Here is a 17,555-nt window from a genome sequence, read left to right on the forward strand (position 1 = left end):
TTATTCATCTCAATAACTATATTTTTTATTGTTCTTTATAAATGTATCAAACATTGTGTATTTAGTTGATATTTTTTTAAGTCGATAATATGCATATATATATGTATTTAATTAGTTTTACGAGGGGACACTGTTAGGCTTAATTTAAAGTGTTATCGGTTCTTGTGGAATACATAATATTTTAAGAAAACAAATGAAGCTACATTAACAGTAGTAAAAGGCATGCTCTAAGAAAGGCTACTCGTAAAACATAGACGCCGCCAATTCAATTGGTCAAATGCGTATAGGGAAAACAAGAACAAATATGTATTTTATACAAAAAAATTTAAACAAGTTTCCTATTCCTCATCCTCAGTGCTGTTAACTCTCATGGCTTCCGCTGTCTGAACTTGGCCGCTGGCGCTGGGGGATGCCGTCGGAATCGGCGTGGGCGTTGGCGTCAGCGAACTGTTGGAAATGGCGTCAATATCATCGTCAAACTCTACATCCTCAGCATGCATCAACTTCGTTAGATCAAAAGGAGTTTCCTAAGATAAAGAAATAATATTAGTCATTTATACGTTTTTCATAGATAGTTTCAGCCATTACCTTTACTTCATCAACTCGCTGACGATCATGCAGCGCACTTAAAAGCTCGCGAAGGTGTTGATTCTCCTTACGCAATCGCTCTCTTTCCATATCACGTTCGTTAATTTTTGGCTGGCATTAAAGAAGCAACATTATAGAAATTTTCTTTAGATTCACAGTTAGTTAAACCTACCAAAAGCATGGAAATTTGCTCATTCAGTACTGTTACAATGCTGCTAAGTGCATGGCAGGGAACACTTGGCTCCAGCACAGTGGCATGCTGGATACGATTCGGCCCACAGGTGCTGCCAGATCCTCCAGTTAACTTTTCCGTATCTTTTTGCGCTTCAGTTGATGATGTCTGCGTCGAGCTATCGACTTTGTAGACTTCCACTTGTTCGATCTATAGTAATACGTAGGTTAAAGGAAGTTTTTTTTTAAGTTACAATCTGTTCATTTTAAACTTACTGCAACATCGTTGTCCTCTTTTTTGTCAGCCACAGATTTGTCTACATTTTCAGTAATTTCTACCTCGCTACTCTGGCTTGCTAATCTTTCGACTGATGCAGCTACCAAGGCCTCATTATCAGCAATCGTCATGTCAGCATTTTCATTAATGTTATCCACCTCAACATTTTTCTTTTCTTCGTTACATGAATCACCAATCGCTGGAAGCTTTTCTGATGGATCAGTTTTAACTTCCTTCTCTGCCAGCTTGCTGTCCACTGAAACAGCTTCTGCTTGTTCCTTCTCAATTAACAGACCCTCAGGAACAGCATCTATACTTAGACGCTTCGTTGACTCTATAACTACAGGCTGTGAAATTTTCGGCTCAGTTTTGAACGGAGCCAATGGCGTTGTGGGCCTTTCCTGTGGTTTGGACGGAATCGCTGGCAAGCGCAGTTCGTCGATCTCACAGTATCCGTCATCGTCTTCGTGTATGGCAACTTCGTCAAGATCAAGGGTTTGTAGTTTGGGCATTAGCCGCGAAGGCGGTATTTGCGCCTGCGCCTGGGCGTGCTGTCTATTTGGCGGAGGCAGCGGTGGTGGCGATGAGGAAAACGAAGCGGATGGTGTCACCTTTTTACGCAGCTTTTCTTTTTCGTGACAGTGGCCACAAATAACAGTGGACACCGCCGAGACCTCCTGCTCGGGCGTTACGTGCATGTACTCATTCAGCATCTTGGTCAGGGTTTGAATCTGATCGTAAGCAGCTAAAGCAATATCTGCACTGTCTTTCGGCGCCTCTGGCATCATGGCAATGTCGACAATCTGATCGTAGTGTTCCACAGGTAAGCGGAAGATATCACAAATGATTTTCTGCTTCTCCAGCAAATCATTTCTAATGGATGCGTCCAAGCGACGAAGTTTCTCTCCCGGAGTCAACACAGGTTCCGCAGTATGAGCTGGACTGATGCTGACCTGAATGGCTGTCGGATCCACCAAGGGGCTCTGCATTAATAGGGTACGCGTGTTGTTCGAATTGTTTGAGCAGACAATGCTCGCGCTGTCGCGTTTGGAGTTACCACCCACCATGCCATAGGTAGAGTTTCTTTCCTCCCCGCTCGATCCCGGCCTAGCCGACTCCCTGGTCGACTGAGAGTGCCTCAGCGTGACATCGTTCGCCTCTGTTCCATTCGCAGTATACTTATTGCTAGGCTCCCCAGTGCTTCTTATGGACATTGATCGATTAACTTCATTCTGGCTGGAACGCTGCTTCGGTGTGTTCACATAATCAGCATCAGACTCTGTTGCTCCAACTTCTCTTTGAGGATTTCGCAGCTGCACTCCGGTTAGGGAGCTAGTATTGCTGTTGTTTGTCGCTGGAGCCGGTGTTACCGTAGCTATAGGTAGCATTGGAGCCAAAGGTGTGGTGGTCAAAGTGGCTGTCGCCGCCATTGGCTGGGCACAATCGGTGGTCAGCTCCAACGACTCCTTGGTGCTGGAATGCGGGATAGCGGTGAGAGCTGGGTCACTGATGCTTGTGTCATGGCTGCTTGAAGCATTCTTCGAACGATTCTTTGACTGTCGGGCAGCAGCATCTGAGATGTGCTTAAACCATCTGGAATATTTATTTTAAGTTATTATCCAGTGAATGATTTTCGTAATGCATTGATTACTCACGTCTTGCATTCCGAGCTGCTAGGCGCACGTAGCTCCAACATTTGTGATGTCTTCATTTTGATGAGGAAAAAGGAATTTTTGTCAGCCGCTTCTTGCCGCACCAAAGTCTCCGCATCGATGCTCATAATAGGACTGACTGGTTTGTTGCTCACCATTAAAGGGGTATGCAGGTTCTTTAGATAATATTTATCATCCTGAAGAGAAAAATTCAGACCGTTAGTTAACTAAAGTTGTATTACTTCTGTCGGCTTTAACATACCTGCTTGGTCAGCAAAACAATCATGTTTTCAAACAGTAGACCGTGCAGCTGCACGCCAGGGTTCTTCTTGATTGTCAGATTGCCGTCATGGATAAGGTGATGTTGGGTCAGGTCCAATTTCTTAAACTCCTCCTTGTCATAGGAGGATCTGTCTAGTTTACGCTGAATGTTTTGTAGTCTATTTAAATAATTAGATAAAAGTTTAATAAATAAAAAAGGAATGTAAAAACACATTATTAAAAACATACTTGTGAGCATCCTCGGCTGTCTTTACTGCCTGGTTGACCTCAACAAGAATTCTTTTAGAGCTTTCCACGGCTCGTTGGATGGCTTCCGCTTCTGTGGTATTTTCCGGCAGCAAACGTACAGTCACCTTGTATAGATTCTCAAACAGCAGCGGATACTTCGTAAGACGCTGCAACACAGTGGGCAACAGGTCCTTCAGTTCAAGCCGCCGACACGCTTTATGTGATTCCGATTTTCTCAATAGCTTTTGGAGGGTCTCATCCTTGTTGCGCTTCTCTTTAAGAGCCTCCAGGGCGATTTGCTGACGGGCACAAAACTGAGCTGCAAACTCGCAAAGAACGACTCCAGACTGTCCGTCGAACATGTCAGCAAGCAGATCTCCTATGGTATTCACTACGTGGTTGTGCTCAATTCGTCTTTGCTTCAGACTTTGCTCAAAGGCACCATGAATCTCACGGAGCGATAGCAATGCAGGCGGGAACAGCAACAGCAGGTGATCCTGGGACAGTAATCCGCTCTCATAGAGCGGCAGGAAGAACAGACGATCCAGCAGCTTTAGGGTTCGCACATGGTTGCGTTCAGTTTGATAGATTTCTTAAAAGAAAAAAAAAAAAATCAATTTAGTCCAAAAGTTAGAAAAAAAAAAATAAGATTATCTTACCATTAATAATCTCCTGACGCTTCTTTTCAGCGTCTGTTAAAGCTGCCAGCATATCAGCTGCTACCATGGAACTCCAGTCAGCCTCGATAACATCGTCCTCGTCATCGCTCTCCAGATTCCATTGCCTGGGTAACGGATGCCCGGCATTCCAGAAACTCGAGTTGTTAGCTGCACTACTTCCACCGCCGCCTGCCAAACCGGCCTGAAAGGAATCCTGCTGACAGTACTGCTGTGCATGCTGCTGGATAAGCAAGTGCGGATGCTGGCTCTGGTTTAATCCAATCGGCGGTACTTGGGCCCCACCTGCTGCTCCGGTTGCAGCAAAATGTTCCATCGAAGTGCTGGGACTCTCGCTGCCACCAGCTGAAGAGAGACTAGAATTGGAACTGGCCACATAGTTGGCATTCGAAAGACCCAAGTCCAGTTGCTCATCACTGAGTTGAAGATAAGAATAACAAATAGTGTTCAATAGTGTTTGTTAAAGTATTATGGAAAATATTGTGTACATCATAAAACGGAAAAGTTAGATTAAGTTCAACTCTATTAAAGCTCTTTGGTAAAATAAAATATAAAATTGTATGTTTCGATTAATTTTACTACATTTTTTAAGCTAAATCGAAAAAGTTTGGGACTTTTTAGAACAAAGTTGTTTTAAGAGTTACACTTTGTGCTCAAGACAAAAAAATCCCGATTCATTAAGTGCTTTTAACTTGACTGTCAGTTTTTACTAAAAAATTTCCTAGCAATAACCAATAGAAACTTAAATAAACGCCCTTTCATTACTTGAAGCTATTAAAGTTGAGAGTTGTTTTAAAACTTTTACTGCGATTAAAACGTATATTTCGTTCCATTATCACTGCTTCGATAGATTAAAAAGAAATTTTATAAGTTGGCACCCGTGCCGGGCTGATGAGTCAATTCCAACGCGAGAAATGCCACTGAAATGGCACCCGTTCTGGCAGGTGTGTTGGTAGGAAAATATGTCGGAACCAGTTGCTCAAACAGTTTGTCAACAGGAAGCGGAGAAACGGTAGTCGCTGGAAGCCAGGACACAACCTGGCATTGACTAACATGACCGGGACCGGGCTGGACGGGACTGGCGTGTCCTACATTGTGGCGCAAAAAGCAGGGCGGACAATATAATCGATGTCAATGCCGGCGTCTAATCAACTATCCTATCTACTGTGGCTGCTAAACACATACGTATGCGGTAATAGTCACCGTAAACATTAGAAGGGGGCAGTGGTAATGACTAGTCGAAGGCTGGATACCCTGGTCGAGAGCCCTGCGGGGGCGATTCTGTGAAAATGTATTAATGCAATGTCTGCTAATCATATCCTTGCCAACTTAAATATAGTTTAATTAAAAACTCAAACTAAAGCGAATCTTTTAGAATAAACAAGCAATGGAAAGTCTGTGGAAAGTTTGCATTACAAAGACGCGACAACGGAAGACAGACAGCTTATATTGATTGCATTGCGACGCAATTCACATTAATTAGTAAAATTAATATCCGGTTACTTGGCGGCCGCAGCAAAAAACTAGGAAAATGCTTTAGTTGAGAGGATTCAGGGAGTGGCCACAGCCAATGGCCATGGAATGAAAGAATTTATTCGGTAAGCTGAGACGGCCAAGAAGGACAAGAATTAAAGGCAGTAGGTCAGAACTTCTCTAGCTCCTCCTTAATGACAATGAAATCGATTCCTCAAACTTACTTGGGACGCGACGACAAACTTGGATCAGAGGTCTTGCGGCGACTGTTGCGGTTCCTCTTGTTCGACAAGCGCTCCTTGTAGGATTCGGAGCGATTTACGGAAACTGGCGCGCTCTTGTGCTTTGGATGCTGACTGTAACTGAAGGAAACCGATTGTAATTAAAGTAACCATAAATATAGTGAAATTCATTTACTTACCGCTCCCTTCGAGCTTCTTTATCTACCGCATCCAGAGCATTCAGATCAGCAAACGCACTTAAACCGGCGGAAACGGAACCACTACTAGACGGAGCCGTTGACGCTACACTTGTGGAGAGATCCATGTTACATCCGGCACCACCACCGACGTTAATACTGTCATTGGCACAGCTGCCGTGAAATGAACTCTGCAGGTCGGTGGTATTCAGCGCCGAAGTGTTACATGACGTATTCCCATTCGATCGTATTGATATGTTTGCATCTGGTCGACGATCTGAGGGTTGCCGCACAATCGACGTCTGACCACGATCTGAAAACACAGATTTTAGTTTTTAAGTAAGATCAGTTTTTCATTTATGCTTTTAGTATCATACCTGGAGTCAACTCAACGTCCAAATCCTCATCTTGTCGACTGCGTTTTTCATCTAATAGAGAAAATATGACATTTGTATTAAAATTTCCCCTTAAAGTTCATTTTACATACTTCCAATAGCGTCGCTAGTACGCGGTCGAATTTTACCCATGAATTTACTGATTTTATCGTTATGGGGGAGACGTTTCGCCTGGGGCAGGGGACCGGGACAACTCTCATCAACTACTTTCGAGCATTGACGGTGTATATTCAATTTACAGTCTATAAACAAAAATTTTATGAAATATACTTATATTAAAGGCAAATTTAAGAGAGCCGCTCACCTGTACAATGATAACCTTGCGGACTCACACCCCAGATAATCGTCTGACAATGATTGCAGTGCGTCACTTCATAGTATTGACGCAATACCAATGGATGACCACGAACATTCATCTGCAGGGTGATAGGTTTGTATTAGTTATGATGTAGAATAAATATAGCATTTTAAATTTCTCTCACCTTCCGATTTTTGCCCATAATACGGGATTTAAAGCTCTTGTCTCTGCTCACAAAGTGGTGGACCCGCTCAACAATGCTGCTCGGAGGCGGACGAGTGTTAAAAATTCGGTAGATGACTGTAGAAAGAGCCGAACATAGGGCCACTTTACGCACATCCTCAGGCGGTAAACCGTTCTCATCCTCACTAAGTAGGTAAAATATATCAATATAACAAAGGCAAAATACAATATAATACTCACATCAGCGAGTGCAGATTGGGCATCAAATACTTGTCGATGATTTGCTCCTTCAGCTTATCGGTCTTCGCCTCGGACAACTTGTCATCCGTGGGTCCATATATTGTGCCCAGACCGGCGGTGCGTTTATGCTGAAACTCGCGCAGTTGCTCGCTGATTAGATCCTTGGCTCGCTTGCGACTGCGTAGGAAAACAGTGCGTAGGATCTCTACCTTGTCGAATTCCGACTGCAACACATTATCCACTTCGCGAGCCAGAGATTCATCCTGGCGATACCATGACAATGGAGCCCGCGGCACGAGGAATGTGGAGTGAATTTCGTAGGCCCACTTGCGCATGTCCTTGGAGGTGCCCTCCTTGTACAGCTCAGTGATCAGGTAGAAGAGAAGTGGCGCTGGATCCGAGTTCGAGATCACATAGTTTAGGAATATGGCTAGGAAAGTGACATTCTCGGCCTCCAACAAGCGAGTCAAATTGTTGAACGGTCCGTTCTCGTCGATGAAGGGCTCCTCCAAGTCCGAGTTCTCATCCTCCATTGAGATGATCTCCTTTTGTGTATCGTTCGATTGTGCCGCCTGTGTATGGCCGGAATGTAGGGACATCGGGATCGGAGAAGCAGCTCCCGCCATCGGCGTAAACTGATGCGACTCGATGAAGACTCCTGGCCTAGCGGCACCTACTTCACGACAGTTTTCGTTGGGATCTTCCAGAACAGTCATGTGCGAGCTGGATAAATACGGTGGTGGCGGTGTTCCGGGCGGGGAGGCTTCCCCATCCTTTTCAACAATCTCCCATGAACCCGAAGTAGTTTTAGTCATACGATCTGTTAATAAACATTTATTTAATTTTGGCATTTAAAAAGAGTAGGTAAACATTTTCTTACCCGGATGTCGTGGATGCATATTGTCCGGTGAAGAACCAACACGTCGATGTTTATTTTTCACCATATTTGGAGTATGTCCTAGAGCCTGAGAAGTTTAATGCGTTCATTAATACCATTGCAAGATTCAACATAATTTAAAACCAAATCAGACATAAAATAATAAATAATATAACCTGCAAATAGCTTTTCAAAGTCTACATCTTCGTTGCAAATACCCAAAAATAATAACAATAATTTCCTGCGTGTTATTCAAGTTTAATGTGTAATTAAGAGTGTTTTCTGTTGCTGTTAGTTGAGCTAGCGAAAAGCTAATTAAAATTAATATTATTAACATTGGCAACTTATGATAGCGTCGATTATATAATTAGAAGCATGAAACAGAGAAATGTTAGAGAATGGAAAAGGGTGTGAGAATTAAAGAATTAGAGGATTAAGTTATCGGCAGTGTTTTTATTTTGTTGGCAGAGAGATAAAGAAATCGAGTGATTCGTTAGCTACTTACGCCTGTGGCCTGGCCACCGATCAACTGATGTTGCTGTTGTTGTTGATATTGCTGCAGTTGTTGGACAATATTAGGCCTCTGGGACAAAGGAAAGGCAATGTTCAGATTGTCATTCTGAACAGCCGTAGTTGTAGAAACCAGAGGATAATTGAAGGCAGTGCCCACGGAATTGGGTTGAGCGAGGTTCTGGCAACTGCCGCGACTCATGTCCTCCGTCATCATTCCAGGCAAACGGGGTGGCAGTGGCGGTGGGCCACCATCGACTTCAATGTTTCCACCTCCTGCTCCCGCTGCACTTGACGATTCCATTTGCAGAAACATCTGGGTAGACATCTTGGGATCGGACAACGCCTTTGTTTTAATCTTTGAACGCTTGGACTTGGCGTTGCTTGGACTGTTGTCTGTGCTGCTGGGCAGCTGTTGTTGCTGTTGTTGTTGGGATCTGTTTAACTGGGGACTTGTGGCACGATCCAGATCGGAAACAGGAGCCACCAAATGAGAACCTCCCGGCGATGCATTTCCATTCTTTAAGTCCAAATTCAATTGCCTGGGCGGATTCCTTTGTGGCAATGGTGGTGGGACATCCTCCTCAATCAAACTCCTTGAAATCAAGAACTTATTCTTGCCTTTCGAAGATGATCCAGAATCCTTAAAACGATGTTGCTGCTGATGCGGATGGAAGAACTGCTGCGAGGTTGGGGTGCTGGTGTGCTGATGCATCGACTGCGACATAGACTCCGCCTGATGGCTCAACCGTTGCTGTTGGAGGAAGTCCGTTGTGAGGCCAAATGGAGATGAAGTTGTTAGGTCCTTTTCGATCTTGTTTTTGCGCGTACCCAGCGACAGGGACGAAAGGGAACGCGGCAGGAGGGACAGGAATGCGGGTGAGGTGCTAGCTGGCTGTTGCTGTGGCGGATAATTGTTGTTGTGGAGATTGTGGTGGAGGTGAAGATGATGGAATTGCTGATTGCTGTGAGTGGCGGACGCGGACAAGTGTTGGATTTGGTTGGGCGTTAGTAATGCTGTGTTCTTATTGCCAGCGGCCGCCTGAAGTTTAACAGTCGGTGCATCCTGTGTTAGGGTTTCATCATGGGTGTGCGTTAGAATGCCGCAAAATGGAAGAGAAAGATAGATATCATATAGCATCATTCAGTTCTAACTGACTTAGTTTTGAAACTCTCGTTTCGTTTAGCGCACATCTCAATATTGTTACGAACAGCGAAAGAGCATTGTTAGATTGTATTATTAGCTGAGGTTAACAGAGCTGCTTGGCATCTGCTTGCGGCATTAATATCATATTTTTGGGAGGGACAGGATTCCAGGGTTTACGTACATTTTCGCTGACCTATCTTTCTTAAGAGTACGAGCTTATAAAACCTATTGATTATCTCCCAAACTTACCTCAGCTCCCACTTGAACGAGTTGCTCGCGCAGTTTACGGATGTTCGCCTCGGACAGCTTGTAGCTCGGATTGTTCTGATCGCTTTTCAAACGCTCCAAGTTTAGTTTCTCCTGCTCCAACATTTTCTGCAAAGTCTGAATCTTGTACGTTTCCATCTCCCTTCGTTTGATACTCTGCAATTAGAAAACAAATTAATGAAATTCGTATCTATATGCGTATACTTCAAAAAAAAACTTACATCCACCGGCTGTGGTCCTGTTATGGATGCAGTTCGATCTCGTCCTGAAAGTATGGGTGTCGATGGCGTTACCACAGAGACCGAAGTGGGTCGCGTCAGCTTCTGACTTCGTTTCACCGCCAGCTCCACAGTGTTCGAGGCTTAGAATATAACAAAAATTAGGTTAACTTTGCTTATCTTGTCTAATATATTTATTTTTTAAATTATTCTAGTAAATTTCTTCAATATTTAACGCAATGAATTATTCAAATTATTCAACCTTCCCCAATACAAATTTATAATGATCCTGCAGAAACTCATAAAGTTCGTGCTATTTGCCGGCTCATTTTATTTGGGCAAAGAACTGGGTGTCTTTGAGGATCCAATTGAACCGAATACCCCTAGATTAGAAGTAGAACCTTTTGAGGCAGAGAGCAACCAGAGTGGCCAACCAGAAGAGAAGAAAAGTCCTGATAACAAGCATGTTTTCTTTGATGAGGAGGACAAACGAAAACTTAAACGAAAGAAGGAGGAAATGGAGAAAAAGTTTTGCCCCAAGGGAAGCATCTGCGAGCCTCCTCCAAAGCCCTTAGGCGAAAGCATAGGCGATGCTCTTTATGATACTTGGCTGGCCTTAAAAAAGATTCCATCCTACTGGCGCGAAACTGCCGATAGCATGGCCGATACCATTTGTCGATTTTTTAAAGGGGATAAATAAATAAATTGTTATATTATTAAAATTCCTTATAAAATTACATTTTCAAGGGATTAAGCTTCAATTAATCTTAAACTCAATAATATATCAAAAAGTATAATATGTACCCTGACCATTTAAAGCATTTCGTCTAAAACAAAACTTAGTAAACATAAAATTTAACTCAAGAAAACTGAAAATTGTTTGATATTAAGCACATGAAATGTTTTAAAAAAGTATCAGACGGAAGGGACGAATCAAAATTATACCTAAAGTAAACTAGCATTTGTTCGAAATTGGATCTAAAAACCGGCATTGCCATGTCTATGAATCAAATGATGGATTCGGACAAGCCGGAGGTACAGGTGGTCCAGGAAGCCTTAAAAAACTTGACAAAGACTAATCCCCTTTTAAAAGAAAACGAGTTTGTCTTTACGGCTGCGAACAACTGCATTGAGGCCCTCCAGCGAGGTTTTTACTTCTCCCTTCGAATGTCCCATTGGGCTAAAGACTTCAAGGAGCAGACCCAGGACATTCTAGCTTATCGATTTGAGACCTCAAAAATCAGCAAAGACTCGGAGCTTTCAAAGTTCTACGGAGACCATCGTTCTGAGCGTTATGGTATAATCTTTTCAGAGAGTACCAGTGAAAATGTCTTTGAAGATATTGAAAAAAAATCCAACCGCCCAGTGCGATCACCCAAGATCAAGGACGACATAACATGCGGCAAGAAAAAGTCATCCTAAACAGCATGTCATCGATTGTCAATAATTCGAGAGCAGTTTAGAAACATCGTTACGAGATCGGGGTTCAGGCGATAGCTAAAATGGTTTTGGGCCTGATATTGCGGGCGGGCGTTGTTTACGCTGTGGTTATAGCCACTAAAAATTACGGCGTTTGGGAATCATCGGAAAAGACGCAGGATGTATATGACGACACAGTTGAGCGCCTGGAACCCTTTGCCGATCGGGCGCGACGCAAACTTAATATCTGCCCACCAAGGCCGCCACCGGAGGGAGAGTGGACCTTTTTTGGCATCCATTACTACAATCAGTTAGTGAAATCATTCTTCGACGTTCTAAGCATTATCCCTGCTGGATTGGGATCATTTTTGTCTAACGTCCCAGGTTATGTGACCGCCTTTATTGAAATTATCCAAAAGTACATCAAGGAAACTAAGTCCAAAAAGAAGGAGATCACAATATCCAAAGGACAGCTGGATGAGACTCCTCTTGTCAGGCCACCGGGTCTAATGCCACCACACTGCAATGACAAGAATTGTCCTAAAGCTCCTCTAATTCCACCAGGATGCAATCGAAACAGGGATAGCTTCATCTACGATTCTCGTTTACCCAAGAAGCCGCCGTGTGAATGTTCCAAGTGCAAAAAACGCCAAGCGGAAAATTGGAAGGACAACAAACGCAAATGCACCAGACTTCCAGACAACGAATCGAAATGCAAATGCGGTGAAGCACCGCATCCAGAACCTCGCCGAGAGTCCATCAACTCCTGCAAACAGTGCCAAAAAACACCTAGAGACACCTCTGCCTAGAAATCCCATTGAAAAAAATCTCAATCCATTAACCAAATTTTTTGTAAATAAATTTGGTTAACTTCATTTTTACTGTGTTTACATACCTTTTATGAGACCCACTACAGTTGGATGCTTTTCTTGGCGAACTTCAAGACCATTCACCTGAAGTAACAGATTTAAAAAATAAAAACCGCTTTGTCCTAGAAGAAGTATTACTACTAACCCTCAGTATCATATCGCCAGCAACCAAGCCTGCGATTTCAGCTGCACCTCCGGGCTTAACACTTTCCACAAACACAGGATTGTCTCCAGAAACCTGAAAAATAAAATACATTTTTTTATATTATTTAAATTTTGAAATCACATCTGCCTAAGCTTAAATCTGTATTACAAGGAAAAATCCCTAAACATAAAAATCAATCATTATGACTTTTAAAGTAATTACAAGTCGAAATTAATATATTAATTAAAGCTAAATTGTATGTCATTTGTAAGTTGTTTTAATTAAAAATTGTTGTTTAACTAAGCTTTGAAAATGTATATTAACAGGCATAAAACCAAGAAGTGTATTCGAAGCATGGTAGTCTTCTACCATGACCACCCACCTTCATTCCATATCCATTGTTGTCCTTGCGGACAGTCAGGGTTAAATACTGAAAATTTTTTGGTAATGCTATGCTCGGCGTCGTTGGCGTGGTCGCTGGCGTCGTGGGCTCCTGGGAATGGCCACCACCCATATCCCGGGAGAGGGGTGTCAGATTGAGACTACTGCGCTCCCCTGGCGCCTGAAGAACGGGGTTGGCGTGGTCCGATTGATTCAAGTGCCCGCCCCCGCCCATTATGCTGCCGTTGTTATTGCTCGCATTATTATTGTTGGCGGATGTGGGCGTAGCTGGGGCAGAAACACCACCACCAGCTGCAGTTGTTGTATCACCATTCATCTGGCTCTGTTTGTAGCTCGCTGGCAACGGCGGCGTCTGTGGAGGCACGGAGCTCTGGTTGTGGTTATCTCGATCTCGATCCTTTTCCCGATCCTTGTCTCGATCCCTATGACCACTCAGGCTGCTGGCCAGACTGCTCAGACTGCTAGCCAGCGAAGGGGAACGCGGTATCTTCGACTTGTTCGCCGCCAATTGCTTTTGCTTCTGTTTGCTCTTTGTGTTCTTTACAGATTTCTGTTTAGGCGCTGGCAGCTCGGGAACCGAATCCACAACAATTGCTGGTGACTGTGACGCAACCGATGTTGGACCTCCTGCTGATGTTCCTGTTCCTGATCCAATTGCAGTTCCAGGTCCTGAATGGCTGGCACCGTTCGTGCTGGGATTGCTCGCTGATGACTCCGGGGGCTGAATGCTTGACTCTTCTGGCAGCTCCTGAACCTCATCGTATTCATGTTCGTCAGTATATAGATCTATTAACCTGCAAAGTAAAATATATTATTTAATTTAATAAATATTTTAAATAGAAAAAAATTAAAACCATTTTGAAAATAGGTCCATCTTGATCTCTAGAGCACGCAAGGCAAACTGATTTTAATATAAAAAAAGCCACAAAGCTAAATTGTTTAATTATCTCAAAGAGTTATCAATAAATGACTAATAATTCCTCACTATCAAATGTTTATCTTTACTTATTCCCACAGAATTGTCGCCAACATCATTTTAATAATCTTGTAAAACCTTTTATCGCCCTTTATATACCCAGAGATTGTTTACCACCATCATTGTAATAAAGATAAAATTTATTTTTGTACGTTGAAAAATGTTTTCCTTTGTTTATTTACAATAATGGTGAGTTTATGCAAAGTATAATTTTTCAATACTAGACTTTGGAAAGCTGCCCTTCAACCTTTGAATGGGACCCACAGAGTTTCAAGTCAATCATCTATGAAAGGTAATCAATGCTAAATAATTTCATGACGGAACTGCTTCTGCCGTTCGCCAACGATTCTCATACAGAGGTATGCTGTATTTTTTTTTAAGAGCAGATAGCTAGATTAGTGGCTAATCAAGACCACGCCGCGAATGCGACAAACATGTAACGAAAGTCACGGCCAAAGCCAAAGCCAAGCGATCTGTCGTCGCTGGTGGGTCTCTTTTAATTGAGCTAAAATTAAATCAGCCAGAAGAATAGATACAGTTTAATTGCTGTTTATTTGATCATTTTGCATGTGAATGGAATGGATACACGAGTATGTAGTATGTACGTACATTGGGATCTGTCTATATACCGGACTATAATAAAAGCTCATTTCCCGCCTGGTGAATTCATCATTATGATGAGATGTTATTTCCATAACAGCCGGACAAGACCTCCAAAACGAAAATGTTTACATTAACTTTTTTTTGACTGATTGGCCCATGTCAATAACATGTCTCTCTGTTTGATCTAAGAGAATTCTCTCGACGTCTAAATTTAGCTACTAATTTTTGAAGAAATCTTGCTGCAGCCCGATGATGACGGGGCTAAGTAAAACCAGTTAAAGCCCACAAACCATACGACCAAAAAATAAAACCAAATGAGCGACACCTAGTCAAGTTGTTAATACATGGATTTAAATCATTTTGCATGCTTAATATACATTCAACGGTTAAAAGAAAACCACCACAAAATGCACCACCACACAAACAACATGCTTATAGAAAGTCAATGTTTTCGCCAATCTATTTGGGCTAAAACTTCCCCTGGTGGCAATAAAAGAAATAAATGGTAAAATGTGAAAACTGGCCGCTCCCTAAGTTGGTGCCAGTATATATGTATTAAGTCATCCATTTGTTAGTCGAAACCGCACAAAAACAACCCCAAGCTTGGGGTATACTATTGGTATAAACAATCAGCAAACAGTGCGTTTCAGAACTGTGAGACAGCAAAAAAAAAAACCAAAAGTTTCACCTCGCCAATTGGCATTTTTCAAACAGCGTTAGGTGACTAATCATGGGTCAAATGAATTAGTAATTTATTACAAAAGTTGATCGGTGATCTAATGGAAAGTTATCTCATAAATGTACATGGGTTTTTAGGCTACTGACAAAATTCTGTACTTTATACCTTTTACTTTAAGATATAATAATACATTTTAAAAGGTGGTTAATAAGAACTCCTTGTATTGACTTTGTTTTGAAAATATCGTTAAAACTTATATTAGGATTTCAATCTATTTTAGCCACGAGTTTACATAATAAGGCGGTTTTTTAAAGTGATTGTAGCGTAAAGAATTTTAAATCATATCTTTGTTCTAAAAACTCTTAAGCTACCGTTCTCAGTTTTGTTTGCTTAAGATATCTGGCTTTATGTTAGATTATTCGAATACATAACTGTATGATTTAATTAAAATTTGTATTCGTCACAACCAGTTGACACTGCCTTCAGAATTTGCATTTAAAATGCATCTATACTGTATTTTTATCGACTGTGGCGTATGAATAAGAGAGAAAATAACATTTATAAAGTTTCTCAAGGACAGTGTAATTGCGAAAGATAAAGTCTTATCGTAATTCGGGCAATTAAACCAATGAGTAATATGGTTAGTTGTTGAAAATCATAGGACATAGGCGCTGTGGATGCGATGTACTTACCGTTTTTTGATTGATGGGTCATCCATAGGGTTTTCTGCGATGGCTTTTGCTGGCTAATGTGCGGGTGTGAAAATGCGAATTCAAAGGCATGCGTAGGCCACTCGAAATTGGAGTATTCCAGGGTGTATTGTTCGCATTGGTTTTGGACCAGTCACTACTAGTGGTTGCGGAATGTTTTCGTAGCTATTTTTAAATTAGCTAGTAAAAACGGCCCGAAATTATTCCAGAAGTGTTTTAATTGCGTTGATTTTTCGTTGCTTTAGTTCTTGATTTTTATGGGGTTTTTGTTGCACTTTTCGAATGGGTTTTATATATGCACTGCTACTTTTCACTTAAACCTGTGCGCACAGAAATTCATTTGAAGACATTATGGCCATTAATGCATGTACATTAAAATATTTGTGTTTTATTTTTTGTTGGGTGGGGGTGGTGATGGGTTAAGGGGCGGGGCACAGAGAGGGTTAAACTGCAGGCAGCGATCTCCTTGCAATTTCATTGTTTTTATTTCAACACAGATAACTGCAGCGCACCCACACAGTTAAGCGCCAAAGCCATACATATTCCAATGACTCTCTCGTCGTGCTCTCTTATTCTCTCTCACTTCCGTTAACGTCTGCGCTCTGGCGCGCTCTCACTCCCGCTCTCTCTATATCTCTCCGCCAACAGTTGTTGCTGCTTTTATTGTTGTTGTGCTTTTTGCTGACTAGTTTTCACGAAACATTTAATGGATGACGACTTGGGGTTGGGGAAAAACAAGTTTTTGGCCGAAAAATGAAATACTAATGGGTCAAAGCGGACACACAAGAAAAAAATTCCTTTGATCCTTTCCAGTTTCGCCTATTTCCCATTGGAACAGCTGATTGTTCAATTAATCGCTTGTTCAATTAGCGTGACAAAAAAAACAAAAACTCTCTTTCTCTCTCTTTTGTTTCGCACTGATCTCACTCACTTTGTTTACCCAAATAAATCAAATCTTGCAGTTTCACTCCTTTTTAATTAAACGCAAATATTTAATTGAATAAATATGTATACACACAAACTGGGCTGTGTGTGTGTGTGTAAGTGTGTGTGTGGGGGTGCGAGTGCGATCATCGCCGCAAACGCAAGGCAAAACAATATGGCTGCCGCAAGCCACTTGTTAGAAGAAAACAAGCGATTCAGAGTCTCGGAAAGCGTCCAGTTGTTTATCATGTACTCATTAATTCGATCGCCAAGCCGCACATCCCTAAAATCGAATTAAAGCCATGTACTGCAGTTCAAGAGTTCAGCACTCGACGCACACACTCACTTACAGCACACACATATAAGCCTATCGATAGGCGAGTGTGGAAAATAAATACACATATGCCGTCATACATTCCCTGCATCAGTATGCGTGCGATAGGTTAGAGATCATTTTTAGACAAATTTGCGTACAATATTTCCTTGCAATTGCCGTTTGCCAGCGAATAAATGTTTTCCCGTTGACGAATATGCACAATGTACAAATGCACTCTTATGTATATACATTTTACGCCAATGTGTGGGTGCACAGAATGTATATAAGTCACTTTTATATTGCTTTTATTGCAGTGAGTTCACGCGTAGCGAGCTGCGCATCATTCTTTCTCAGCTCGGTCACTTTCGCCACGCACTTACTTAAAACGCACTCGTATTTGCCACTAATTGTATTTCCACAAAGCTGCGAAAATTGTTTTTACTTTTTTTTTTACTTATCGCGCCATCAACACGCACACGACGTTCTTTTCTTTTGGAAGTTTTTTTTGGAATGACGAGAAATTCATATTTGCCAGTGTTGGAAAGGTCGGCAGTTTGGGTACAAAAACAAACTACGTACCTAAAAAGGGTACACAAAGATAATGTAAAATT

General features: G+C 42.0%; 4 protein-coding genes across 9 annotated transcripts; 3 read left to right on the forward strand and 1 right to left on the reverse strand.

The window, feature by feature from the left end:
• Nucleotides 1–3: 3 nt before the first annotated feature.
• On the reverse strand, nucleotides 4–17,485 carry LOC108112747. Of its 6 annotated transcripts, none has more exons than XM_017222989.1 (24): nucleotides 17,336–17,485; nucleotides 15,687–16,024; nucleotides 12,717–13,530; nucleotides 12,335–12,427; nucleotides 12,216–12,273; nucleotides 9,905–10,044; nucleotides 9,666–9,839; nucleotides 8,265–9,335; nucleotides 7,763–7,847; nucleotides 6,883–7,702; nucleotides 6,644–6,827; nucleotides 6,466–6,577; nucleotides 6,254–6,403; nucleotides 6,144–6,194; nucleotides 5,770–6,079; nucleotides 5,573–5,710; nucleotides 3,858–4,291; nucleotides 3,199–3,790; nucleotides 2,951–3,128; nucleotides 2,692–2,885; nucleotides 1,036–2,629; nucleotides 761–970; nucleotides 589–699; nucleotides 4–527 (listed from the first exon to the last, which is right to left on the reverse strand). In XM_017222989.1, the coding sequence occupies exons 2-24, from the start codon at nucleotides 15,710–15,712 to the stop codon at nucleotides 339–341; spliced, it is 7,728 nt and encodes a 2,575-aa protein (XP_017078478.1). In that variant the 5' UTR covers nucleotides 15,713–16,024; nucleotides 17,336–17,485; the 3' UTR covers nucleotides 4–338. The 6 variants fall into 6 exon arrangements, with proteins under 6 accessions (XP_017078478.1, XP_017078480.1, XP_017078475.1 ...); XM_017222991.1 differs by having other exon boundaries at nucleotides 5,573–5,704; nucleotides 17,325–17,485; XM_017222986.1 differs by having other exon boundaries at nucleotides 17,325–17,485.
• Nucleotides 10,092–10,623, forward strand: LOC108112750. The gene has a single exon (XM_017222996.2). It carries the CDS (start codon nucleotides 10,185–10,187, stop codon nucleotides 10,599–10,601), a length of 417 nt encoding a protein of 138 aa, XP_017078485.1. The 5' UTR covers nucleotides 10,092–10,184; the 3' UTR covers nucleotides 10,602–10,623.
• LOC108112751 lies at nucleotides 10,757–11,330 on the forward strand. The gene has a single exon (XM_017222998.2). The coding sequence runs from the start codon at nucleotides 10,898–10,900 to the stop codon at nucleotides 11,321–11,323; it is 426 nt and encodes a 141-aa protein (XP_017078487.2). The 5' UTR covers nucleotides 10,757–10,897; the 3' UTR covers nucleotides 11,324–11,330.
• Nucleotides 11,404–12,195, forward strand: LOC108112749. The gene has a single exon (XM_017222995.2). The coding sequence runs from the start codon at nucleotides 11,404–11,406 to the stop codon at nucleotides 12,127–12,129; it is 726 nt and encodes a 241-aa protein (XP_017078484.1). The 3' UTR covers nucleotides 12,130–12,195.
• Nucleotides 17,486–17,555: the final 70 nt, after the last annotated feature.

The sequence above is a fragment of the Drosophila eugracilis genome, unplaced genomic scaffold, assembly GCF_018153835.1.
Source record: "Drosophila eugracilis isolate 14026-0451.02 unplaced genomic scaffold, ASM1815383v1 contig_90, whole genome shotgun sequence".
In the NCBI taxonomy this organism is placed as follows: Eukaryota; Metazoa; Arthropoda; class Insecta; order Diptera; family Drosophilidae; genus Drosophila; species Drosophila eugracilis.

Excerpts from the sequence above, each read along its gene's own strand:
- LOC108112750 (XM_017222996.2), top strand. The coding sequence starts at position 10,185 with ATGATCCTGCAGAAACTCATAAAGTTCGTGCTATTTGCCGGCTCATTT.
- LOC108112751 (XM_017222998.2), top strand. The coding sequence starts at position 10,898 with ATGTCTATGAATCAAATGATGGATTCGGACAAGCCGGAGGTACAGGTG.
- LOC108112749 (XM_017222995.2), top strand. The coding sequence starts at position 11,404 with ATGGTTTTGGGCCTGATATTGCGGGCGGGCGTTGTTTACGCTGTGGTT.
- LOC108112747 (XM_017222989.1), bottom strand. The coding sequence starts at position 15,712 with ATGGATGACCCATCAATCAAAAAACG. Across the intron at positions 10,045-12,215 it reads TGTAGTGGGTCTCATAAAAG|CCTCGAACACTGTGGAGCTG; the intron begins GTATGTAAACAC and ends TTATATTCTAAG. Across the intron at positions 3,129-3,198 it reads ACAGCCGAGGATGCTCACAA|ACTACAAAACATTCAGCGTA; the intron begins GTATGTTTTTAA and ends TTATTTAAATAG.